The sequence below is a fragment of the Corvus brachyrhynchos genome, unplaced genomic scaffold (genome assembly GCF_000691975.1).
Source record: "Corvus brachyrhynchos isolate BGI_N302 unplaced genomic scaffold, ASM69197v1 scaffold6, whole genome shotgun sequence".
NCBI lineage: Eukaryota > Metazoa > Chordata > Aves > Passeriformes > Corvidae > Corvus > Corvus brachyrhynchos.
Window position 1 is genome coordinate 4000350 of NW_008238632.1, and position 20737 is coordinate 4021086.

General features: G+C 36.0%; 1 protein-coding gene across 4 annotated transcripts in view; it reads left to right on the plus strand.

The window, feature by feature from the left end:
• ADGRG6 (adhesion G protein-coupled receptor G6) overlaps positions 1-20737 on the plus strand; it is a 108131-nt gene that overhangs the window by 75783 nt on the left and 11611 nt on the right. For all 4 annotated transcript variants that reach the window (XM_017737255.1, XM_017737254.1, XM_017737257.1 and 1 more), the window contains 10 exons: positions 747-954; positions 1427-1592; positions 4834-4974; positions 8007-8123; positions 9255-9300; positions 10984-11090; positions 13825-13952; positions 15204-15472; positions 17080-17194; positions 18220-18503. In XM_017737255.1, coding sequence (XP_017592744.1) covers positions 747-954; positions 1427-1592; positions 4834-4974; positions 8007-8123; positions 9255-9300; positions 10984-11090; positions 13825-13952; positions 15204-15472; positions 17080-17194; positions 18220-18503 — 1581 coding nt within the window. The remainder of the gene's footprint in view (positions 1-746; positions 955-1426; positions 1593-4833; positions 4975-8006; positions 8124-9254; positions 9301-10983; positions 11091-13824; positions 13953-15203; positions 15473-17079; positions 17195-18219; positions 18504-20737) is intronic.

Here is a 20737-nt window from a genome sequence, read left to right on the forward strand (position 1 = left end):
AACTGTATTATAAAAAATAACAGCCAGTTGCAGACTAAAGAAGGCTGATCTTTCAAAATGTTATTTGCGAATTCCAGTAAACCTCAAATATTTTTTGATGTTGTAAAAGGCTAGTGTTTTTATTAGTTTTCTGTCCAGGTGGCATTGAAATTACCGTTTTAACATGTTTTGCCATCGGACACGCTATCAAACTTTCCTTTCTAGGAAAATTCTTCTCATGAAATTTGCTTGTATGTTGTGCTTGTCAGCCCTCTGACAAGTAAGAGTACTGTCCTCTGAAAGGACTGAAACATTTGCTAGGGGATCAGACTTTCTTTGGAAAGCTTAAAGGAGTGATTACTTTTTCAGTAATAGAGACTTTGAAATGCATTTGTTTCACTTCAAGAGTGAAACCTTTTCCCAGTGAAAAAGAAAGGATAGCATTAGGAGAAAAAAAGAGAGATAATATGCATTTTATTTCTCTTTTTCATTCAATTACCCCTTTCTATAATAGTTCTGATTTACAAACTCAAATCAAAACAAAAAAAAGAAAGACACAGCCAATGAGGACAGTATACAATCAGCAGGTTCTAGATACATTTTTTAAAAATTTCAAATTTGACCAAAGGATAAAATCCCATGTTCATTACAGGTACCATAGAACACACGCTAGCTTTCAACTGTGATAATAAAAATTTGTATTTCTGGATTACTTCAGGACTGTAATGCATTATTTTCTCTTTTTGCTTGATTCTGTATGCTCACAGAAAATGCAGCAGATATCGCAAATCAGCTTCTGAATCTCACTGGCGAGGGGCAGCAGCTGACCTCAGACAAAGTAAATGACGTTGTGCAGAAGCTCAAAAAAATTGTGAATGATGAAGAAATTGATGAATCTCTGGGTTCTACTGTTGTGACAATTTTTTCCAATATTCTAACCAGTTCAGACAGTGTATTGGCAGCCTCATCTTCAGAGTAAGTATTTCTGCATTTGAGAAAAGTTTTTGAGAGCAACCTGCAAGGCTGTAAGGATTCATCCTTCCATGTATAGACAAACAAGAAAATCAAACTCTTCTGATTTCCGTTGAAAAGAATTCTCCAAATTATAGACACAAATATTTCTTCTTTTACTGTACATGACAAAGACAAAGTATTTGGCTGGAAAAGAAGTCTTCTGATACATGATGTAGTATAGATCTAAGTATTGTTGGAAAATTATTTCAGGACCAGTGATATGTAGTCAGACAGTTTCTGTCAGTCAAAAGGTTTTGTTTTCAAGAGAGTTGCATAAATTTACAGTCGAATAGTATCCTTGTGAATACACAGATGGGTGACAGAAACACAGTCAGTAACAAGAGGATCATCTTGTGATGTGGGTAGCATGCAGAGCATAAGTAAGTTTTGTTCTGTATTCAGTTTCCAGAATAATTTTTATTTCTGTTTTTAGAGCTCTAAAAACTATTGATGCCTTGGCTTTAAAGATCCATTTTGCTGGACCATCCATGACTATTTCAACACGAAATCTCGCACTTGGAGTGTCTTCTATAAATTCAACTTCATTCAAAGGTGGTTCTTTCAGTGTCAGTCCACAGAATAATGCATCTGATTTCCAGGTACAGAACAAGCAGTTGTATTTGAACATGAAATGTGCCTGTCGTTCCAAGTGTGTTTACTGTGGTTCCTATAAATCCACTTACAACTCCCAATTCTCCACCTACTTTCTATTTCCTTTTTCCTACAATCATCCAAACAGATAACAGATTAATGTAGTATTTCCTTGAGTGACAGGAAACACAGATAAACTCACATTCCATGCAGATAAAAAGTAATTTGCTTATAAATCCAGAACACACTTGAACCTTTTTTAGTTTTGTGGGGTATTTTTACTAGTGAAAAAGGAAAATAACCTCTAACAATCTGCAGTACTGACTATTGTACAATAGCTAACAACTCTATTGATGTCTTTCAGCCTTAAAATAAGATACTTAGATATAGGTATCTACATATAGATTTCTGCAGATACAGTAGTTCTTCAACCTTCCAGTATAGTTTAAACATTTACTGCTAAAAGAGACTTAAGTCTGATGCAGCTGTCCACACACAGGTTGATTGGCTTGTACCATTTAGGATGTCTGAGGTAGTTCAAGTCTTTCATGTGGAGCTTGACCAGCCTAGACGTTAAAAAATAAAACAAACAGAGATCACGCAAAATGTAGGAAGGTCTCCAGTGCTACAGTATCTAGACAGGATACTATAGTTAAGATATTTATCATCACCTCAAAAATATTTTTTTTTCAGTTTTTTCCCACAAATAGAAAAAAACAGACATCTTAAAGTTTGAAATAACATTTGAGATGCACATGAGCACCTATAGGATTTTCCAAAGGTTCTTTTGAAATCAGTAGTGATGAAGTGCCAAGAATTTATAAATTTCACTACATGCCTGTCTGCATCTTATGGGACCTAAATGCTTTTAAAAATGCAATGTAATTTTTTTTCTTTTTCAGTTAAATAGGAAGTCTGTGACAGTGGTAATGTAATCTCAGTTTCCTGGGTATTTAACCATTCAAGTACAGTGAGCCTTACTTGGAGAAACACACAGAAAATATTACACAGAAAAAGAAAAAAATCTGCTCTCATTTGGGCCAGAGGAACTAAAACTGAATTCAACAAAATATGACATTATAAAAACAGTTAAAGACTAATCACTAGAGTATAAGAATAATAGAGAAACAAATTAATTCCCGCTGCAAACTGGCAACTCAACAATCCTAATAAAAATCTGATAATTTTATAAGATACTATATATTCCAGAAATCAAAACAATAATGAAGACAGAAAAAAGTCTACTTTCTGGAAAAAGTAGTAGTAATAGAGTAGGCTTCAGGACTTGTGCGTGTATATAGACTTTGGATCAAAACTTGAATGCTTGTTTAAATAGATAAAAATATATTTAATGTAGTTGAGTTTTCACATATTTATATTCCTATATATTTTAGCTAAAAATTCTTTGATTCAATTTTATCAGAAATTTTTGGTGATTGTAAATCTACTTTCGTTTAGCTCTTACATTAATGCAGCTCAGTAGCTGTTTGTGAAGCTGAATAGTTCTTTGTTATCAAAGGAATGTTTCTCCTGCAGATTTCATCCTTTATTTATGGAAGGAGGAAAGGAAAAATTCTAAAGCCAGGTTTTGGATGATCACACATATAAAAGGAATTACCATCTGTGGCTTGAGGACATCCAGGAATTTTCTCGTCCTGGAATCATTTATTACAGCACTGTCTAAATAATCATAAAATCCAAACTGTCAAATTATTTATAGTGTTCCTATTGGAACATGAGCTTCTTCTCAGACTTTCACATTTCCAACAGCTGATTGAGAATTTTTAGCATCCTTCCTACCAGAAAATTTGCAGCAGCTGTGGTCACCATTTATATTTTCCATGCCTGTAAGAAAGATACTTGCTCTCCCTGCTGAAGGGAGATTCCCTTGTGAAAGCCCAAGTTTTTTCACTAATGATGAGATGATCTATCCTAGGCTCATCAGGGAACATTAAAGTCTTCAAGTCGTATGTCAGAATGTTTCCAGATTTTTTTAGTATTTTTTTCTTAAAGTAGATACCAAGCAAATTTATCCATGGCAATTTGGAAAGATTCTATTTCAATCCACTCTATGTTTCTTGCCAAACCTTTGACTAAGGTTTTGGTGATTCATATTATTAAATTGTTCCTGTAATATATCCATGCTTCTTTGGAGAAACCTCTTCCACTGTATTTGCAGACAATGCCTAATGGGACATCTTTATCACATACACACTTTCTGTTTACTGTGGTAGAATTATCCTCTGTAAACCTGAGTTTGAACTACATTATCCCTGTCAGGAGATATCTATGAGCTACTTCTTACTGATTTCCAAGGGTGAATAATCTGTCAGTAGCCTATGACTTTTAACTTTCTATTAGCTAGTGATGCTTTTACAATTATACAGTTCTCCATGAGAGGCATAAATACATGACCAAGATGCCTCTGGGGAAGTCAGTAGTGGGAGTTTCCATATCTCACAGTAAAACTCTTAAAAGCTTTTACGTAGAGCCACTGTGAGCTGGCTTGCTCCCCTTCTTTCAAGGGATATGGTGGCACACCTTGAGTAGGCCATGGTGGGAAAGTGATCCTTCATAGAATTGCTAATGAAATGCAGGGTTACATCCTCTTTTATTTCCTCCTCGTTTGTTACATCCCTGGGCCACAGAGGGCTTTTAGATGTCTGATACATTGCCAGTATAGATTAAATTTATATGATGTCAGAAAGTGTCTTTTTTTGTGCTACATAGCACAATAAATATGGAGAAGTGACACTAATAATTTTTAAATCTCCTTTCTGTAGCAGAGAAACTATAAAAGCTCATAAGAGAATTATTTCAGATGTGCAGATCAAGCCAGCTAATACAATTTAAGACAGAAAGATTCAGAGCATATTTTTTAGTTCTCAACATTGTTTGTTATGAGGAAAAGTATCTTGAACCTTACTGAAAATGATTATGACTGTCGTAATTGCCATCTCGTTATCTCCAAATCATCATTATAGCAGTGCAGGAGTTTGTTTCTTTGTTGGTTTTGTCTAATATGTTTTTGTAGCAGAAGGCTGATCTCATGCTGGAAAGGTGGAAAACCTTCCCAGCCTTTAAAATTTATTTATTGCATCAACTCTTACATAGACACAAGTCATTTTAGTCTTGATTGGTTCTAGTCCCATATCTAGATATTTCTGTGTAAGAGTGTGAACCCAGTGGTGGACAACAGATGGTTTGTTCATTGTTTGAACATGTTCTTTTGCTGTTTTCATTTAACAGATAGATTTTGACAAGGATCAGACAAGTGCCTTCGCTTCTGTTGTTCTGCCACCAAGCTTACTGAAGAATTTAAGTCAAGACGAGTTTGAAGTTATATCCAGGGCTCAGTTTACTTTCTTCAATAAAAATGGTCTTTTTCAGGTAAACATTAATGTGCTTGAAGTCATTTCAGAGAGGGTGGGTCAAAGCCAGCTGCTAAAAGTTTCCTGTAGTGTAATAATTTCACAGTACTTCATGAGTTACAGGAATTAAAAGATGACAGCAAATGTAGGCGCTAAAGACAGCCTTATGTTCAGAGTAGCAAAATAATTGAGGTGCCCAAGTTGAGTTGAAGTCAGTGGTTTAACTGCAAATTCCTGTTACATGTGAAATAAACCTTTTTTGGGGGTAATCTATGGAAAATTGTATCCCAGCTGCTTAAAATCAGAGGAAAGAAGCAAGGCCTCTTAACAGGCATAACTTCTGTTAAAATGCATTAATGTAAGTCCTTGATGTTCGGTGGAGCCAGGTTCTTTTCTATCAGGATTTGGCATATAACACTGCCAAATACTCTCTTTTCCTTATAAGAGCTGGTTAGCAGTCATATCCAGCTGACTGCTTTGTATTCATTTGGAGTCCCTGGGCTGATGGTTAGCAGCCAGAGAACATTTGTTTCTATATACACACTATTCTTTTCATACCTGTGTTCTCATAAGCACACCATATTTCAGTAGGAATAAGGATAACAATGCTTGTACCTGAAACCTGAACATGCTCAGGTAGATTTGATTTTTTTATTTTTTGGGTCTTATCAAACGGTAATTGCAAATAGTGCCTGCATGGTAGGTGCCAAAAATATTAGGAAGAGTTTGCAGCTTGGAAAAAGAAAACCAAAACCATACTTACCTGGGAAAAAAAAAACCCAGTTAATTAAGAAGGAAACATTGTTTCATGGTGAACTGTAGAATATGTCTCAGAAGACTTGAGTTTGTTTTCCCATCAGTATTTCAAGTGACCTTTGGCTCTTGTGCATCCGCAGAACTCCTTAGTATTGTATTGTCCCTATATTATCGTTTTTATTGGAGTGTATCCAGATTCTTCAGATAATCTAGGCAAGAAAATACCATGACCCACAGTTGCCTTCTGAAATACACCCCAAAGTATCCTTATTTTAAATTGTATTCGTTTTAAGCCTGCTTTTGAGAAAAACAGGGTGGATATCTTTAATTAAAAAAAACCCAGAAGAACACAGATGGAGGCTGGTCAAAATGGCATCAAATCATATGAAGTCAGAATGTGTCCCTTAATGGTGCTAGAATGCATTTCTAAGCAGTACTAAATAAGCCATTGAAAAACAAAAACCATAAAAATGGCACCTGAATTAGCAACTAAAATGCCTTTCATTTTTTGTGTGTTTTTCGAACTCTTCATGGGTGATGTTTAACACAATGAATTAAAAACGTGCAATCCTCACATTTTTAATAAGTCTAAAAATAGAGAAGTTCAACAAAAAGGGGATTGAAATAGGCTGATCCACATGCCATCTCAAACCAAATAACTTTGTATAGTATATATTAGTATGAGAGTCTTTCATTTTTATTGCATTTCATATTTCTTCCACTTGCAATTACAAGTATCTGAAAACTGTTCGCTGTATTCCATAAAAGTATTCAACATAACCGTGAAACATACATTGCAGCATTGGAGGTGGTGGGGGTTTTTTTCAACTGAGATAATTCTAGTAAGTTTTATCTTGTAATTCATTCAAGATGGTTATGTTACTTAGAGAACTATATAAAAGCTGTTCAGGGTGGGATTCACTTCACCAAAGGCAGGTGTGTTCCATGTACACATCTATGCCCGAACTGTTGAACTTTAGCTGAGCACAGCCTTATTGCTAAATAAGTAGTTGTCTCTATTTTGCTTTAATGCACACATTATTTCTATTACCTTGTAAGAATAGTAAGAATATAGTAAGTTGCTTTCTCTAAAGAGACCAACTGTGTCTAGTTTTTCTTATCTGCTTACAGACAGAATCCACTGAAACCTGTAGAAATATGTCGAAGGACTTTCATAGACTTTGTCAGATGTGCAAATTTACGTGGTAACCAAGAGATTTTTTTCTTGTCTGAATGCTCAAGAACTGCCTAGAAATTTGCATTTTCCTTCCTCTTCAATTTTTAAGATTTTAGGAAATTTTGCCACAAAGCTCCAGTATAATCTGAAATACTGTGTCTGAAAACTCTTGGATATGGGTCTTAAAAAATAAAATATTTTTCTCAGGATAATGTGCACTTAATAACTGAAACTGTTGTGTCTCTCATGAGTGGTGGGATCTCACGAGCCCAGTGCTGTGCTGATACCTGACATCTTGTTACGTGAACAAGACCCCTAGATGGAAGGAATTGAGAGTTCAGAAGTTTGGCAGACCAGATTTTGGGAGAGAAAGTGAGTGGCAATAGACTTCATTTGGCCTATGATCTGCCACAGACAGTGACCAAGCTTCCCAACCAGACATCTAAATATCAGGTTTCAATAGAAGCTCATCAAAAGAAAATAGCATTTCCAATGCACTTCCATTTTAATAAATATTTAGTTTCCAAGGAAAACTTCTCTTCCAGAAAATTGTCAGCTGCAGGTTAAAAATCATATTGGTCAGTGATAATGTCAGAATTCTATTTAAATACCTATCAAATAAGATCTTACAGAAAATGCTATCTCCTTCAGTATGTAACATTGCTTTGAATATGTTTACTACTTCATAGTCATTCATTTTAAGATGGAGGATGATTTAACAACTATATGCAGAAAACAGTTTACTCTCTAAAAACTTTGCATTTAATAAAGGATAGTTTCAACAATAAGATAAGAGAGCTCGTTCATGCTTGTTTAGGGAAATGAGCTAATCATATCATGGGTTGTTATCTGCTACATTGTTTGAGTTATAATTTTGTTTGCCTTCTAACCTCTCTCTATAATTGTGCCTATGTATGTTTATGACTACAAGGAAAATAGGGAAGCTTCCATGAGGCTTACCCATAATTTGATTTTATAAACATAATGTTCTTATATTGTGTGATCAAAAGTACAGAAATGCTGACAATTCTGGCACACAGCAAAAATGAAACTGTGTACTATGGCCTTTATGTTATGTGCCATGTAAGCATTTATTATATTTTTTTAATCTTTTGAAGGATGCAGAAAATCCTGCCAATTTGACCAGTTTTGTTGTGGCATGCAGTATTGGAAACTTAACCATTCAGGATCTTCAGGATTATGTGAAGGTTACAATCAAGCATACCAAAATTCAGGTAAAACAAGAATACCAAAATTCAGGTAAAACAAGACTGATTATTCAGAGGAACAGGAATGTGAATTATATATAGTAAAGGCTAAGCATATAGCCTGATTTATATGGATGGATTCTGAGCAAGCGAAAAATGAAATTAAGAAGTCTAGAACAAAAGCAAGTAAGCAAAAAGTAGAAACAAATAACCTCTCCCATCCTCATGCATTCGTACTTCATTCATGAGCTAACATGCACCTGAAAGACCATTGATTCTGCCCCTCGGAGGTAACTTCTGTGCCAATAACTGTAGGTGAAACCTGTGTTTCAGGACTATACTCATGACCAGGGACATGATTTATTACACTGGAACTTCATAATTACTTAAATTCTTTGACCAAACATTAATCGCTTTGTTAATAGTTGCCAGAATTATTTTGTTGTCATGTGGTTTTCAGCAGAGGAATGGACAGAAACACATTAATAAGAGATGACTACAGGAAATTTAGGGAAATACAGACCAAATGCAACCTTATGGCACATACTGTTTCAGTTAGAATATGTGTGAGCTTGAGTCTGTTCTCAGTATCTAATGCAAAAGAGGCAATAGCACTAGAGCCATGAAAGAAAATGTTAAAATGCAATACCTAAGTAAATTGTTTATGTAATGAGAACCTGATTTGTAATTTTCACAGCTCGATTAACTTTATCTTGCATTGCATTACAATGAATATTTTAAGGTGAGGCAAAACAACCTCCACTTGGGTTCATCAGGCATTGGCACATTTTCGAGGCCTTTCATAGAGGATTCATGGAGAAGCCCTAAGGAAGTAAACAGTAAAAAGTATTTAGATTCTATAAAGACATCATTTTCATGGCTAACTTCAGTGACACAAGAAAACTTCATTATTCTGAGGATGTACAAAAGGAACTGTCGAACAGTACATAGAAGCAGTGCTCTAGATTTTGCAATTTGGACAAATCTGTCTTTTTAGCAGAAAAAACTCTTAATTTGAGACAAGTTTTCAACAATCAAAATGATATAGATTCTTCTGCTGGTTAAATGAAAATATATGCATTGCAATAGCTTTTGTAAATGTTGATGAGATTTAGGTCTGAAGATGTATACAAAGTCTACTTTTGCATCTATTCTTAGGAAGATCCTAAACCTACCTGTGTCTTCTGGGATATGAACAAAAATGGTGAGTTTAAAAATACTGTAATTTCTTTCATGTGGGGAATAAATGTGTCTGAGTTTTAAAATCGGTCACAGTATTGGCTATTTTGCTTCCAAATCAATCTTTACAGAATTCAGTAAAGTCCATTCAATGAAGTGTGTAATTTCTTCTATTAGTTACTTATATATTATTAGTATAGTTACATGTAACAGCAAATGTTAAATACTCCTTTTTAAAGTTTAAGTTTAATGCAAATTTTTTAGGATTTTAAAATTTTCAATTAAGTTTTTCCACTTTTTTCCCATATCTGCAGTTCTTCACTGATCTCTCTGTATGAGCAAATTAAATTATAATGCTGCTCAGATACATGAATGGTTCTTAGCCATACTTTTAACTGCTCATGTTTTTAAAAATTGGGTTATATAAGTGTAAGATTTTGACTGTTACAGATCTTAAGCTTTTTTGGTTGCATATGGAGACACACATTAAAGGCAACATTTTAGAACATTCTTCATTGCTACTGCCAAACCTGTGTGTGATGTTTTACTCATGCTCTTAATCCTTTGCACAAAGTTGTTCTCTGGGATGACTTTCCAGATCTTTCTGTTTTAGAGATCACTACTGAAATGTTACTCTCCTTTACAATGAAACAAAGCTGTAGGATTTTGGATGGAGAGGTTTAGTACACAGAGTCTTACAAGAAATAAAATTTACCATCCGAATTTGTACTTCAAAGCAGCAGGAAATACAGAGCAACTGAGGAGAATGCAGGAGGACAAAAATGAGTAAATAATCATAGAAACTAGTTAGGAAGCTGAACTTGAGAATCACATTAAAGGAGAAACACACAAGGAGGAAACTATTCCCAGTGGTTGCTTGAGTGGAGAAGAGTTTTAAGTGGTTTTGGAACATCTTCACAGTATTTTGAGAGAATGTCTTGAGTTTGAGTGTTTGATTGTCTTGAAGTTACAGAGCAAATTATGCTGGATTTTGTCAGGAGCTGTGAAAAAAAAGTCTTTAAGAGTCAAAAATATTAATTATTTTTAAAAACTAGCTCATATTTTGGCAGGGAAAAAAAGAAAAAAGAAATTTTAGTTTTTAGCATGTTAATTTTTAAAACTAAAATCTTTCTACTTATTTTTCAGAATGGCCTTTTCAGGTGGGGTGAGTTGGGAATAGTTCACTTTATGTTTTTTGGAAAGGCCACCAGGGTTCATTGGGATGACCCACTCTGACCTTCTGCATTACATGCTGCAGAAAGGAAGGGCGGGACCCTCTGCTCCTGAGCAATAAAAGCTTTCATGTGCCCAAGGATATATGAGTGGGAGGCAGGCAGGTGTAGACATAACATCAGTGGGGGAAAAAGGAGTTCTGAAACCATCTTATTATTGGGTAAAACTAAGGTATGTCTTAATGTGTGATCCACATAGTAGGTCTTACTCACTAACCAAAAACCTCCCCACCTTTATTATACATCTCCGTCTATTGCTTCTGCTCACCAGTCCATTCCTGGGACACTCATCTGGGGTGATTCTCTGCAGAAACTAGGAAATCTGACACTTGCTTCTCTCCTGATTGTTTTTAGTGCTGGCTCATTTGGTTTGAGAAAGTACTTCTGTGTTTGCACAAGATGAAGTGAGAAATCTGCTAAAAGAGAGGTTGACATGTGTTGGTTGGACAGAAGTTTCTCATGTTTCATTTCCACAGGTGGCAACGGTGGCTGGAACCCTGCGGGCTGCCAAGTGGATGCAGAGTCCAATGAAAATGAAACTGTGTGCTTGTGCAACCACCTCACACATTTTGGGGTCCTAATGGTAGGCAAACTCTCTGCTCACCAAGTTACCTTTCCCAGGAAGAGTAACACAGCTTTTGTGTGGTGTCAAGACAACTCTCATTTTTGTTACTTGGGTTCTTTCTTTTGCATATATTTCTTAATAATAATAATATGTGGGTTTTCCCCCCTTATTATCATAAAGTTATATTTTCATAACAAAGTAGCTAGTGGTAAGGATTCGGGAACGAGATAATGAAGAAAGTTAGCAATGGAAGAATATTATTGTTATTTTCATTATTAAATTCTTTACAAGTGGCTAAATATTATTTTTTTAATTAAAATGTACCCATGAGATTTTTCTAAATTTTAAAAATACTGTGCCACAAAAGACCTAAGATTGAGACTTCTGAGTGATATCAAAATACAAATAACATATTATAACATCCAGCTGAATACAACCAAGGCCCAGTACTAATATTTCCACTGGCAACACAGGAAAAAAAAGTGATCTTATTGAGCCCTAAGTTGCAGGGGATCTCTGACATGTCCTTTAACAGTATAATCTGACAAAAGTGACCTGCAGCTGAGGCAGGAGGTATGCAAAAAGAGGGAAGTGAATAAGAAAGAAGTCTAAGTATACTTGAAATTTCCAGATTGAGAAAGTGGGAAGTTGCTTGCAGGAAAAAAAAAAATAGAAAAAAAAAGAAAAAGCATGAGAAGAAGTTAGAAATGCTGTTTTCAGAACAAAAAGAAGAGAGACTAATTGTCAGGAAAAACAGGGAAAGAAAAACATCCTACAGATGGTAGAAAACTATAAGAATGAAAAGTCAAGGGAGCACAATAATTCTCTTTCATCCTTAGGTCAAAAGGCTGACTTGTCCCTTGCAAATTTAGTTTGCAAATTTGACGAGATTTATCTAATGTCATAAACTATGAAGTGGCACCTTTTGCACAATGTGTAAACCCATATTGGCTGTTTTCTTGCTTGACTTTAATCCATTTTGGGGATGCCTTATAATACAGGCCTTCTCTCAGAAAAAGACTGCTCACAGAGCACTGGTACAAAACACGTAGCCCGTACTCTGTCAGAGCCTTAAGCAAAGTCTCCAGACAGGGTGGGTAGCAGAGCAAAGCCTATCAGGGAGATGAAAGAGGGAACCATATGGTGCACTTCAGCCTCAGCAGCATAGCCTCCAGCAATTTGCACTTGTGAAGTGTTTTTCAGAGAGAAAAAAAATCCTAACGTGACAAAATGGAATACTGCTATCTTTTCTTAAATTTGGCGGTTGTTTATGCTCAATAACAGGCTGATACGTTTTTTTCCAGCTGAAATTAACATTCTTTGGCCTGTAAAACATAGCTGCAGAAAATATGTTGGCTCCTGGTCACAGCAGGAACAATTCCTAGGTGGAAGTATTTGGGGTTTGAGGTAACTTGTGTCAGTGTCACATACAACTTTAACCACACAAGGGAGCCACATACACTGACTTTTTCAGCTTTGGCCTTCCAGACCCTTCTAAATAGAACTGCTCTCTTCACATCATGCTGAGATGTAGATATGAAAGAGCCACAAACTTTGTGTCTTCTTGCAAGCTAAATTATGGTCTTGTTCCACTTTTCACCCCCAAAGGGATAAAGAAAAGGCTTTCTTTAGGATATATTCAATGAGCCCCTTCTCTTCCCTGAATGCTTTAGTGGCAGTAGGAAATAAGGCAGAAGGTCTTTGAATTTGGGCTGCATTCCAGTAGATTTTTACGAAGTTTTGACCATTCTAATGGCTTCTCCATTTTAATAATTTCTTCTGACTTTATTTAGATACTAAATTATTTCCAAAGAATACTCTCCTTATGTTTAAATAAACTGTGATAGAAGGCTGGAATGGACTGTAAAAGGCTCCTGCCTTTTCCTATGAAGCATGTAAAGTTTTGTAGCATTTAATGTTTCTTTTTGATAGCTAGTTTTGCTAGGTACAACAATGACAATAACTGCAGAATTGACATCATTATCTGTTAGTGTTTGCTCACATTTTCTCCAAAGTGATATAAATCCAAACATCCTCATATTTCCTTGTCCTTAAAAAAAGGAAACAACACTGGCATTTATTCTCAGATGGTACTATGGGGCAGTTACAGTAGACAGAAAAAAAAGAAAATCCTCAGAATGTTCCTACTTTATTCCCCAATTTTTTTTTCTGTTGTCCTTGTCATTACTTTTCTGACCAATTCTATTTAAAGTGTAGTTCTTATATCAAAACAGACCCTAAATCCAAAAAGCAATATCTTGCCCTTGGTTTCACCTGTAGATGTTTAGTTACATTGACCTTATGAACTTTTAATAACAAAAAGGCCAGAAATTCCCCACAATGTTGCACATTTCAATACGAATACTTTTAAGTTACATTTTTCTAAATCTTACATCTTCTGAAAGAGAGTTGTATACACACAACAGAATTAAAAAGCTTGGAAACTGGAGACTTTTCCAGAGAAGGACATTTGAATTCCTGGTACTGAATTATAAGGATCAGAATCAGGCTCTATCTGCCATTCCCAGCAGTTATAATTCTTAAAGCACAATGTTTTGAAGAGCTGTGGGAAGGAAGTGAAAGGTGTAACAACTATAGACCAAGTACACACAGTAAAAATGAACCCCAGTGTCAAGGTTACAGTGGTGTTGCCAAAGTGCTTTTCAGTTTTATTGACTAATTACCAAAAAGACTGCTGTGCTCAGAGAAAAGGTGCTGGCTACAATTGATGTCTCTTCCTTCTCTCTCCCAGGACCTTCAGAGAACCGTGACACAAATTGACCCACAGAATACCAAGGTCCTGACCTTTATCACTTACATAGGCTGTGGAATATCTGCTATATTTTCAGCTGCAACTCTTCTGACATACATTGCGTTTGAGTAAGTACCAATTCTGTGAACAACATCACAAGGAAGTACCTGTATGTGCAGAATGAAATAAGTTAGTTACGTGGTTAGTCTGGCTTTTTTGCCTAGGAGGGGAAATCTGTGTTTGAAAAAATCAAACCTGCAAAATCAGAGTCACAGTGTTGTAAAGTGGAAATTTGTTCAAGGGGACATAAGTTCAGAGTCTTTCCTCCAGTTTCTTATGTGTTGTGCTGCTCAGACTGGGGAATAAGGTGAATGTGTATCAAAATTTTCCTTTTGGGAATCCTCTAGATTTTGAACAGATAGGTATTATTTTAAAATTCTCAAAGAGTCTTTTTATAAAAACCAAACAAAACTTGCCTATGCAGGCATAACAGGTTCCAAGTTGAAAAAGAGAAACTTCCAATTAGAGGAATTACATTTTATACCCCTTCAGAAAGAAGTGGGAAGAGAAAGGAAATTAAAATAAATTATAAAGTGTTACAAGAATAAAAATTTTGAAGTAGTACAGTTCTGTGAACAGTAAAAAGAGAAAATGAAGTCATGTTAACACAAAGAAAGCATTCTGCCAGTAACAGGACAGGACATAGTAGCTGCTAAAGAAGGATAATTTTCTGGGGACAGAAGTGGGGGAGGGGGGCTGGAGAAGGGGGTTTTCAAGTTTTAAATAACTTCAATGATTGCATTCCTATTACATTACCTATGGTATAGTGTTCTGGTTCAAGTTGGTAGAAATTATTTGCTGCCCCCCACTACCCACATTTTAATGGAGAGCAGTTTAAAAAAATTACTTGTTCTTCAGTCTTCCTAAGATCCTATTTAAAAACAAACAGAAAACCACACCCACTGGACAATATATTCCAAAACTTAGGCTAAGATTTACATATAAAATGATCACAGATGACCTTCTGGTCAGCTGTATTTTTTTTGCTTTCAATTAAAATAAAAAGTACTAGTTTATACTTAATTTGAAAGATTGGTTTGGGGTTTTTTTTCAATAAAAAAATCAGTTGCTAAAATACTGCAGCAGTTAATTAACTCATTATGGACCCAAAGAACTGGTAGCTTACCCCCAGCCACACATAGCTGAAGCCTTCAACAATCCCTCACAGAAATACACACCACTATGTCTTACTGCACAAACCCAGCTGGAAGGGGTTCCCTGTGCTTTTATTGACTTTGTGAAGGGGTAAACCCAGCTGCAATAGGTGGTTTGTGTAACTGCAGAAAGTTAATCATGTGCACCTGTGTTTCTCTCATTAGGAAGTTGCGAAGAGATTATCCATCCAAAATCCTGATGAATCTGAGCACAGCCCTGCTCTTTCTTAACCTGATTTTTCTGCTTGATGGCTGGATTGCATCCTTTGATATTGATGGCCTCTGCATAGCTGTAGCTGCACTTTTGCACTTTTTTCTCCTGGCCACCTTTACATGGATGGGACTGGAAGCTGTTCACATGTACATTGCTCTAGTGAAGGTGTTCAACACGTATATACGGCGATACATACTGAAGTTCTGCATCATTGGCTGGGGTGAGTTCAGTAGATGCAATATTTACATAAAATGTATGCTGCTGTATAAATGTTCTCTATAAATGCTGCTATATAAAAGCTCTCTATCAGAAATGCAGAGTAGAATTAATAATATCAGTGTGTCATTTCCTTACCCCTGCCTGCAGCAGTGCCAGCATGCAGGCAGCCCTCTCTGTCACCAAGTTCCCCCATGTGATTCTGTGTAAATAACACTCTAACTGGCACTCTCCACCCAGAGCAGCTCACAGCCCCAGAATGAGCAGAGAGACCAGATAAACTGGTCTTGTTTTCCAAAGAGGCCAGAATGGGAGAGGGGAAATGTGAGTGTTGTGTCAGAGATGGAGAACTGTGTCAACCCAATGAATGCAGAAACTCTTGCAGTTACCGCAAAGCCTATGGAGGTTTTGCATTGACTTTCAAAAACTTTAAGTACAGCTTAAATTTTCTTGCCAACAAATACAAGCCTATTGTGGAATCAGAAACAACCAAAATTTTCTGAGATTCAGCACAATGTTTAAACCACGAAGAGATCCTGGCTGCCCTAAGCAATGTACACAGCAGGACTTAAATGGAAAAAGTAATACTGAAAAATAACTGCAAGGCTCAAGCAGCAAGACTTTTATTCTTCATTTTTGTCTATATCAGGAATCTGTGGTTTCTCCCTGAATGCACATATTGTGTTTGAATTAATACAGCACAATGCTAAGCCATTAACCTTACGGCTAGAGCACTGACCTCGGTACAGCTGATAATTGATGTCTTTCCATTGGCAACTAGCATCCTCTTTGGCAACCTCAGCAGAGGACAAGGACTGAGTGGTCGGAAAAGCAAATTAACCTCTTCCCCTTTGAATCTGTTCTGTTATAGCAAGGATAAGGCATGTAAATAAGGCATATCAGGAAACGTACATTTCTTTTGTGTGAGCTGTACTTTTCTGCAGAGTTCTCCTCTGCATAGTTGTCTACTTTCCCCAAATACTCCCTCTGCTTTTTTATTAAGAAATACATAGTTTGTTTTATGGAAGCGAGGGGAGCACATATAAGTAAAGTATATATAATATGTATAACGCTGCAGAAGATATGTAATATGGGATATATAATATAATGTGGTTGAGAGAAACAGTGGAGAAATTGCAGGTTTAAGTTCATGTTCCCCAGTGACACAACCACATGAATTCACATTAGCATGAAAAAAATCCCTCAAAAAATTCCTAATACCATCCCTCCGCTAGACCTCATTTTATGCAATAATTTGTTAATCTCACTATATAATGAGAGCCTGTGTGCAGTTGCAAATTTAACTTTGGGTAATTAAGGGATATTATTTTACTTTAGTTTATTGTTTTACTTTAGTTTCCTTATCACATACTAAACTTTTTATACATTACAGAACATTACAGGGCTTATTCATTAATGCCTCTTAATTACTTTAATAGTTCTATATATTTGTACTGTTTGAAAAATTGTTTCCTTCTACCTTCTCAGTGCAGTTTTCTCAGGATACTCTGTACTAAAACTATAGGGATGGAGACATCAGTAATTCAGCTTAGCATGGTGAATTTGAAAGTTTAGGAGATTTGAAAGCTCACCAGATTTCTTGTGTTACAGGTTTGCCAGCTCTGGTGATAGCAATTGTTTTAGCAAGTGCTAATACAAATGCAAGTCACGTTTATGGCAAAGAGTTATATGGTAGAGATGCTAACGGGCAAGGAGGGGATGACTTGTGAGTATTTCTTTTGCTCTCTTAAAATTCAGCATTTATAGTTGCTTTGCAAAAGTCAATGGTGCATTAAGCAAGCAAAAAGGGCAAAACTGTCTTCTGAATGATTAGAATCTGTAATGTGAAGAAGGCTGTTAGAGAAATTGGAGGGAAATCTGCATGACCCAATGCCACGTACAAACATGTCTCTGGCAAAGAATAATTTATAGGTTTTGTCATGAAAATAAAATAAAAATACCTGTTTTGGTTTGTCTTAAATGAAAGCTGTATTTTCTAGGTAAGAGCAAAAAAAGAAATCGTATAAAAATAGTTTCCTTTGTAAATAAACCAACCTTTTGCCGATGTAGTTCAATAGTCCTCTATGTTCTTCTCTTGATGTCCAGATAGTAACTCCAAATGCCAAAATTTTTATGTGAGTGCTCTTTTCCTTGCCTAGTGAAGCTTCATCATGATAAATAAAATTTCCATTTTTTATTTTATTATAGTATCATGCTGAGTATTCAGGCCATTTGCTGCAAGAGAAATTACTTAGGTCTCTCACATGGCTGACTGTCAAATGGCTGCCTCAAAAGTCCTGCTACTTCTCCAGTCGTGTCCAAGTTCTCCTTTAGCTCTAGTGGCAGAAACTTCAGATTTTTGACACTGAAGATCCAAGTTTGCCCATTCTGTTTTTAAAGCATTCAATGCTTCACACAGATGACAGCAGTGAATTTCTTTGTACTTTTTTCATTATAGGACTGCAGTTCCCACTGCTTCCCACCTTTTTAATTAGCTTTGACTAAAATGGGGTACAGCCCTCAGATTTCTCATATGATAACACTATAAGCCATGGTCACTTAAGGTGCCTCTGGGCTTCATCCTGTTTCCAAACAGAAAATGGACAAAGGTTTCATTTTACATTGTAGCTCTGCATTAGTGGTATCAGAAATCGGCTCATTTTCCTTTAGTCATATGAATAATTGGAGGATAGTTTCCATTAACCAAAAATGATCCTTTTTTTTTTTTTTTTTTTTTTAATTTTTTTATAGCTGCTGGATCAAGAATGAAGTTGTCTTTTATGTGACTTGTGCCGGCTACTTTGGAATCATGTTTCTAATGAATGTCGCCATGTTTATTGTGGTGATGGTGCAAATCTGCGGGAGGAATGGGAAAAGAACCAACCGGAGCCTGAAGGAAGAGATCCTGAGGAACCTCCGTAGTGTGGTCAGCCTGACCTTCCTCCTGGGCATGACATGGGGCTTTGCCTTTTTTGCCTGGGGCCCCTTAACTCTTCCTTTCTTGTACCTCTTCTCAATTTTCAATTCATTGCAAGGTAAGCTGAATTTTTGTTCTATGAATGAATAATATTTGATCTGTTACTGTTCTGGGGCTTACTATGTCCAGTGATTGGACTAGGGAACACATATCTGAGCTCTCTAGGTTTTCCTTTGATGCTAAACCATCAATAGTTTCCCCTTATGTGGAATAATGATACCAACTACACCTGGGTCGAATATCTTACATAAATTCATTATGGTTTCAAGGTCTTTTTCCATAAAATGAACTATATTATAAATAGAGCTCTTCCTAGCTAACAGTCTGCAGTGTTCTCTGTTGAGACACATGCTGTATGACCTTCAGCATTTCCTTTCACTGATTATAACAAATATAGGAAGCCTTTTTCCTTAATTTATTCCTGTAGAAAAATCTCTAAAACTCATAACTATTTTATTAAGACATGAGAAACTCATAAAATAAACTTCAGTCCTGTCTCAGTGTGGACATATAGCAGAGACATATGGGATATTCTTTGCTTTAGAAAAATCCAGTGACTGTTATAGTCAGTTTATTTTTCTTTCCTTTATTCAAGTTTTCATTATTTTACTTTTCCAGCATAGTTTGCCTTTCTGAAAAATGCTGTAAATTGTAATCAAATGGTTAAAAATTACAGAATTATATAGCTGACATTTAAAAACATTCAGCTCAGAGCTAAAATTTGCATATGTTTCAACTGCCATAAAATTCTCTATCAGTGCTTGCCCTATCCACCTATAAAGAACAACTAAAAATTTAATGAAGAGAAAACCCTTCCAAGAAGGTCATTGGAAGTGCATGCATTATACCACACACATATTGATATAAGAAATAAATCTGCCTGAAAAAAAAAAAAAACCAACAAAAAACAAATTCAAGAATATCATTGAAGGAACATGTGTTATGCAACACAAATATTGAGATAAAAATTAAATTTTCTTTGGGTCAGCAAAATGTTTTCTCTTTATGGAAAAAAGTACTTAATGTCACCCTGTGCAGATTTTGTCTGATACAGTTGAGATGTATTTACTGTGCTGAAAGATTTCTTGAGCTTTCATGGGAAGAGAATAATGGTGTGGGTTTTTGTTTGGGTCAGTTTCAACCTAAAATGCTAAGAAAAATGACAAAAAATATTTGGATGTGGTGTTCTTACTAGAAACTGTTTTTTCCAAATGACAGGTTCTGATACTCCCCTAGCAGCATAATGAAGTATTTAGTGCATTGTGTCTGTGTTAGAAATTTAGAAGGGCCTAGAGAGATCAGAAGTATGGGAAGAACATGAAAAAAGATTTAAACTCTGAAAAGCTTGCCAAGGGTCAAATTGATCAAGTTCTCTGTAACCAGAATTTCCAGTGCAGTTAATTAAGCTTGTATGTGCAGAGTGCATACAAGGCTGACCACCACTGCTTAAGTCTCTGTGGGGTAATAGCACTATTTAATGGAAAATGAATATTTGGAAGACAGTTAAGTCAGAAGATGAAACTGCAAAAGATGAGAAGTAAATGTAAAAAGAAGAGTGATGAGCTTTCCATGGATTGTGGTAGCAACGATGATGCAGTCTATGCTCAGGCATGTCATATCAAGCAATAGGAAATAACAATCTTCTATCTGAAAGTACGTGTTGCTGTGTCAGAAAGAGCTAGGCAAAGCTAAAGAATAAAGGAAGAGGATGTTTAAAATCCCATATAACTGGTGCAGTGTTCATGTAGCAGTAAGGGGATGGAATGGGGCAAATCTTTATCAGGAAGCATTTCCTAGCAGCAAAAAATGTTTCAATATGGTAAGTCTTTCATCAGTATTAGCAGCTCGATTATGGAGATGTTGGTAAACGCGTCTATCCTCTCTCAAGTTTTTGAAAGCTGCACGAACATTTGAAGATATACCAGCAGCCTCCATCAGCAATTTTCTGGGCACTGGCAGTGAAAAAGCAAATTGCAGCAACTGCTAGTGTTACTGTACTTTGCTATTTCCTCTACATAGGAAATTATTTTTCTCTCCTTGACGCTCAGAGTAAAAAATCTGGGAACATTTCTTTTTTGGCTGCTCACGTTATATATATGCCTGGGCAAGCCAAATACTTTCATATCAGAGCCAAGCAAGAGCCAAGCCTAGGGTCTGATTTGTCTCTGGGAAACAAAACCAAAGCTGTACTACTAAAAGCACGTTGTAAACTTAATGAATAATGAAATACAGAGAAAAAAGTTCTAGAGGCCAAGCCCAGACAGGGCAAAGGCAAAGTACTTAATTCAGTAC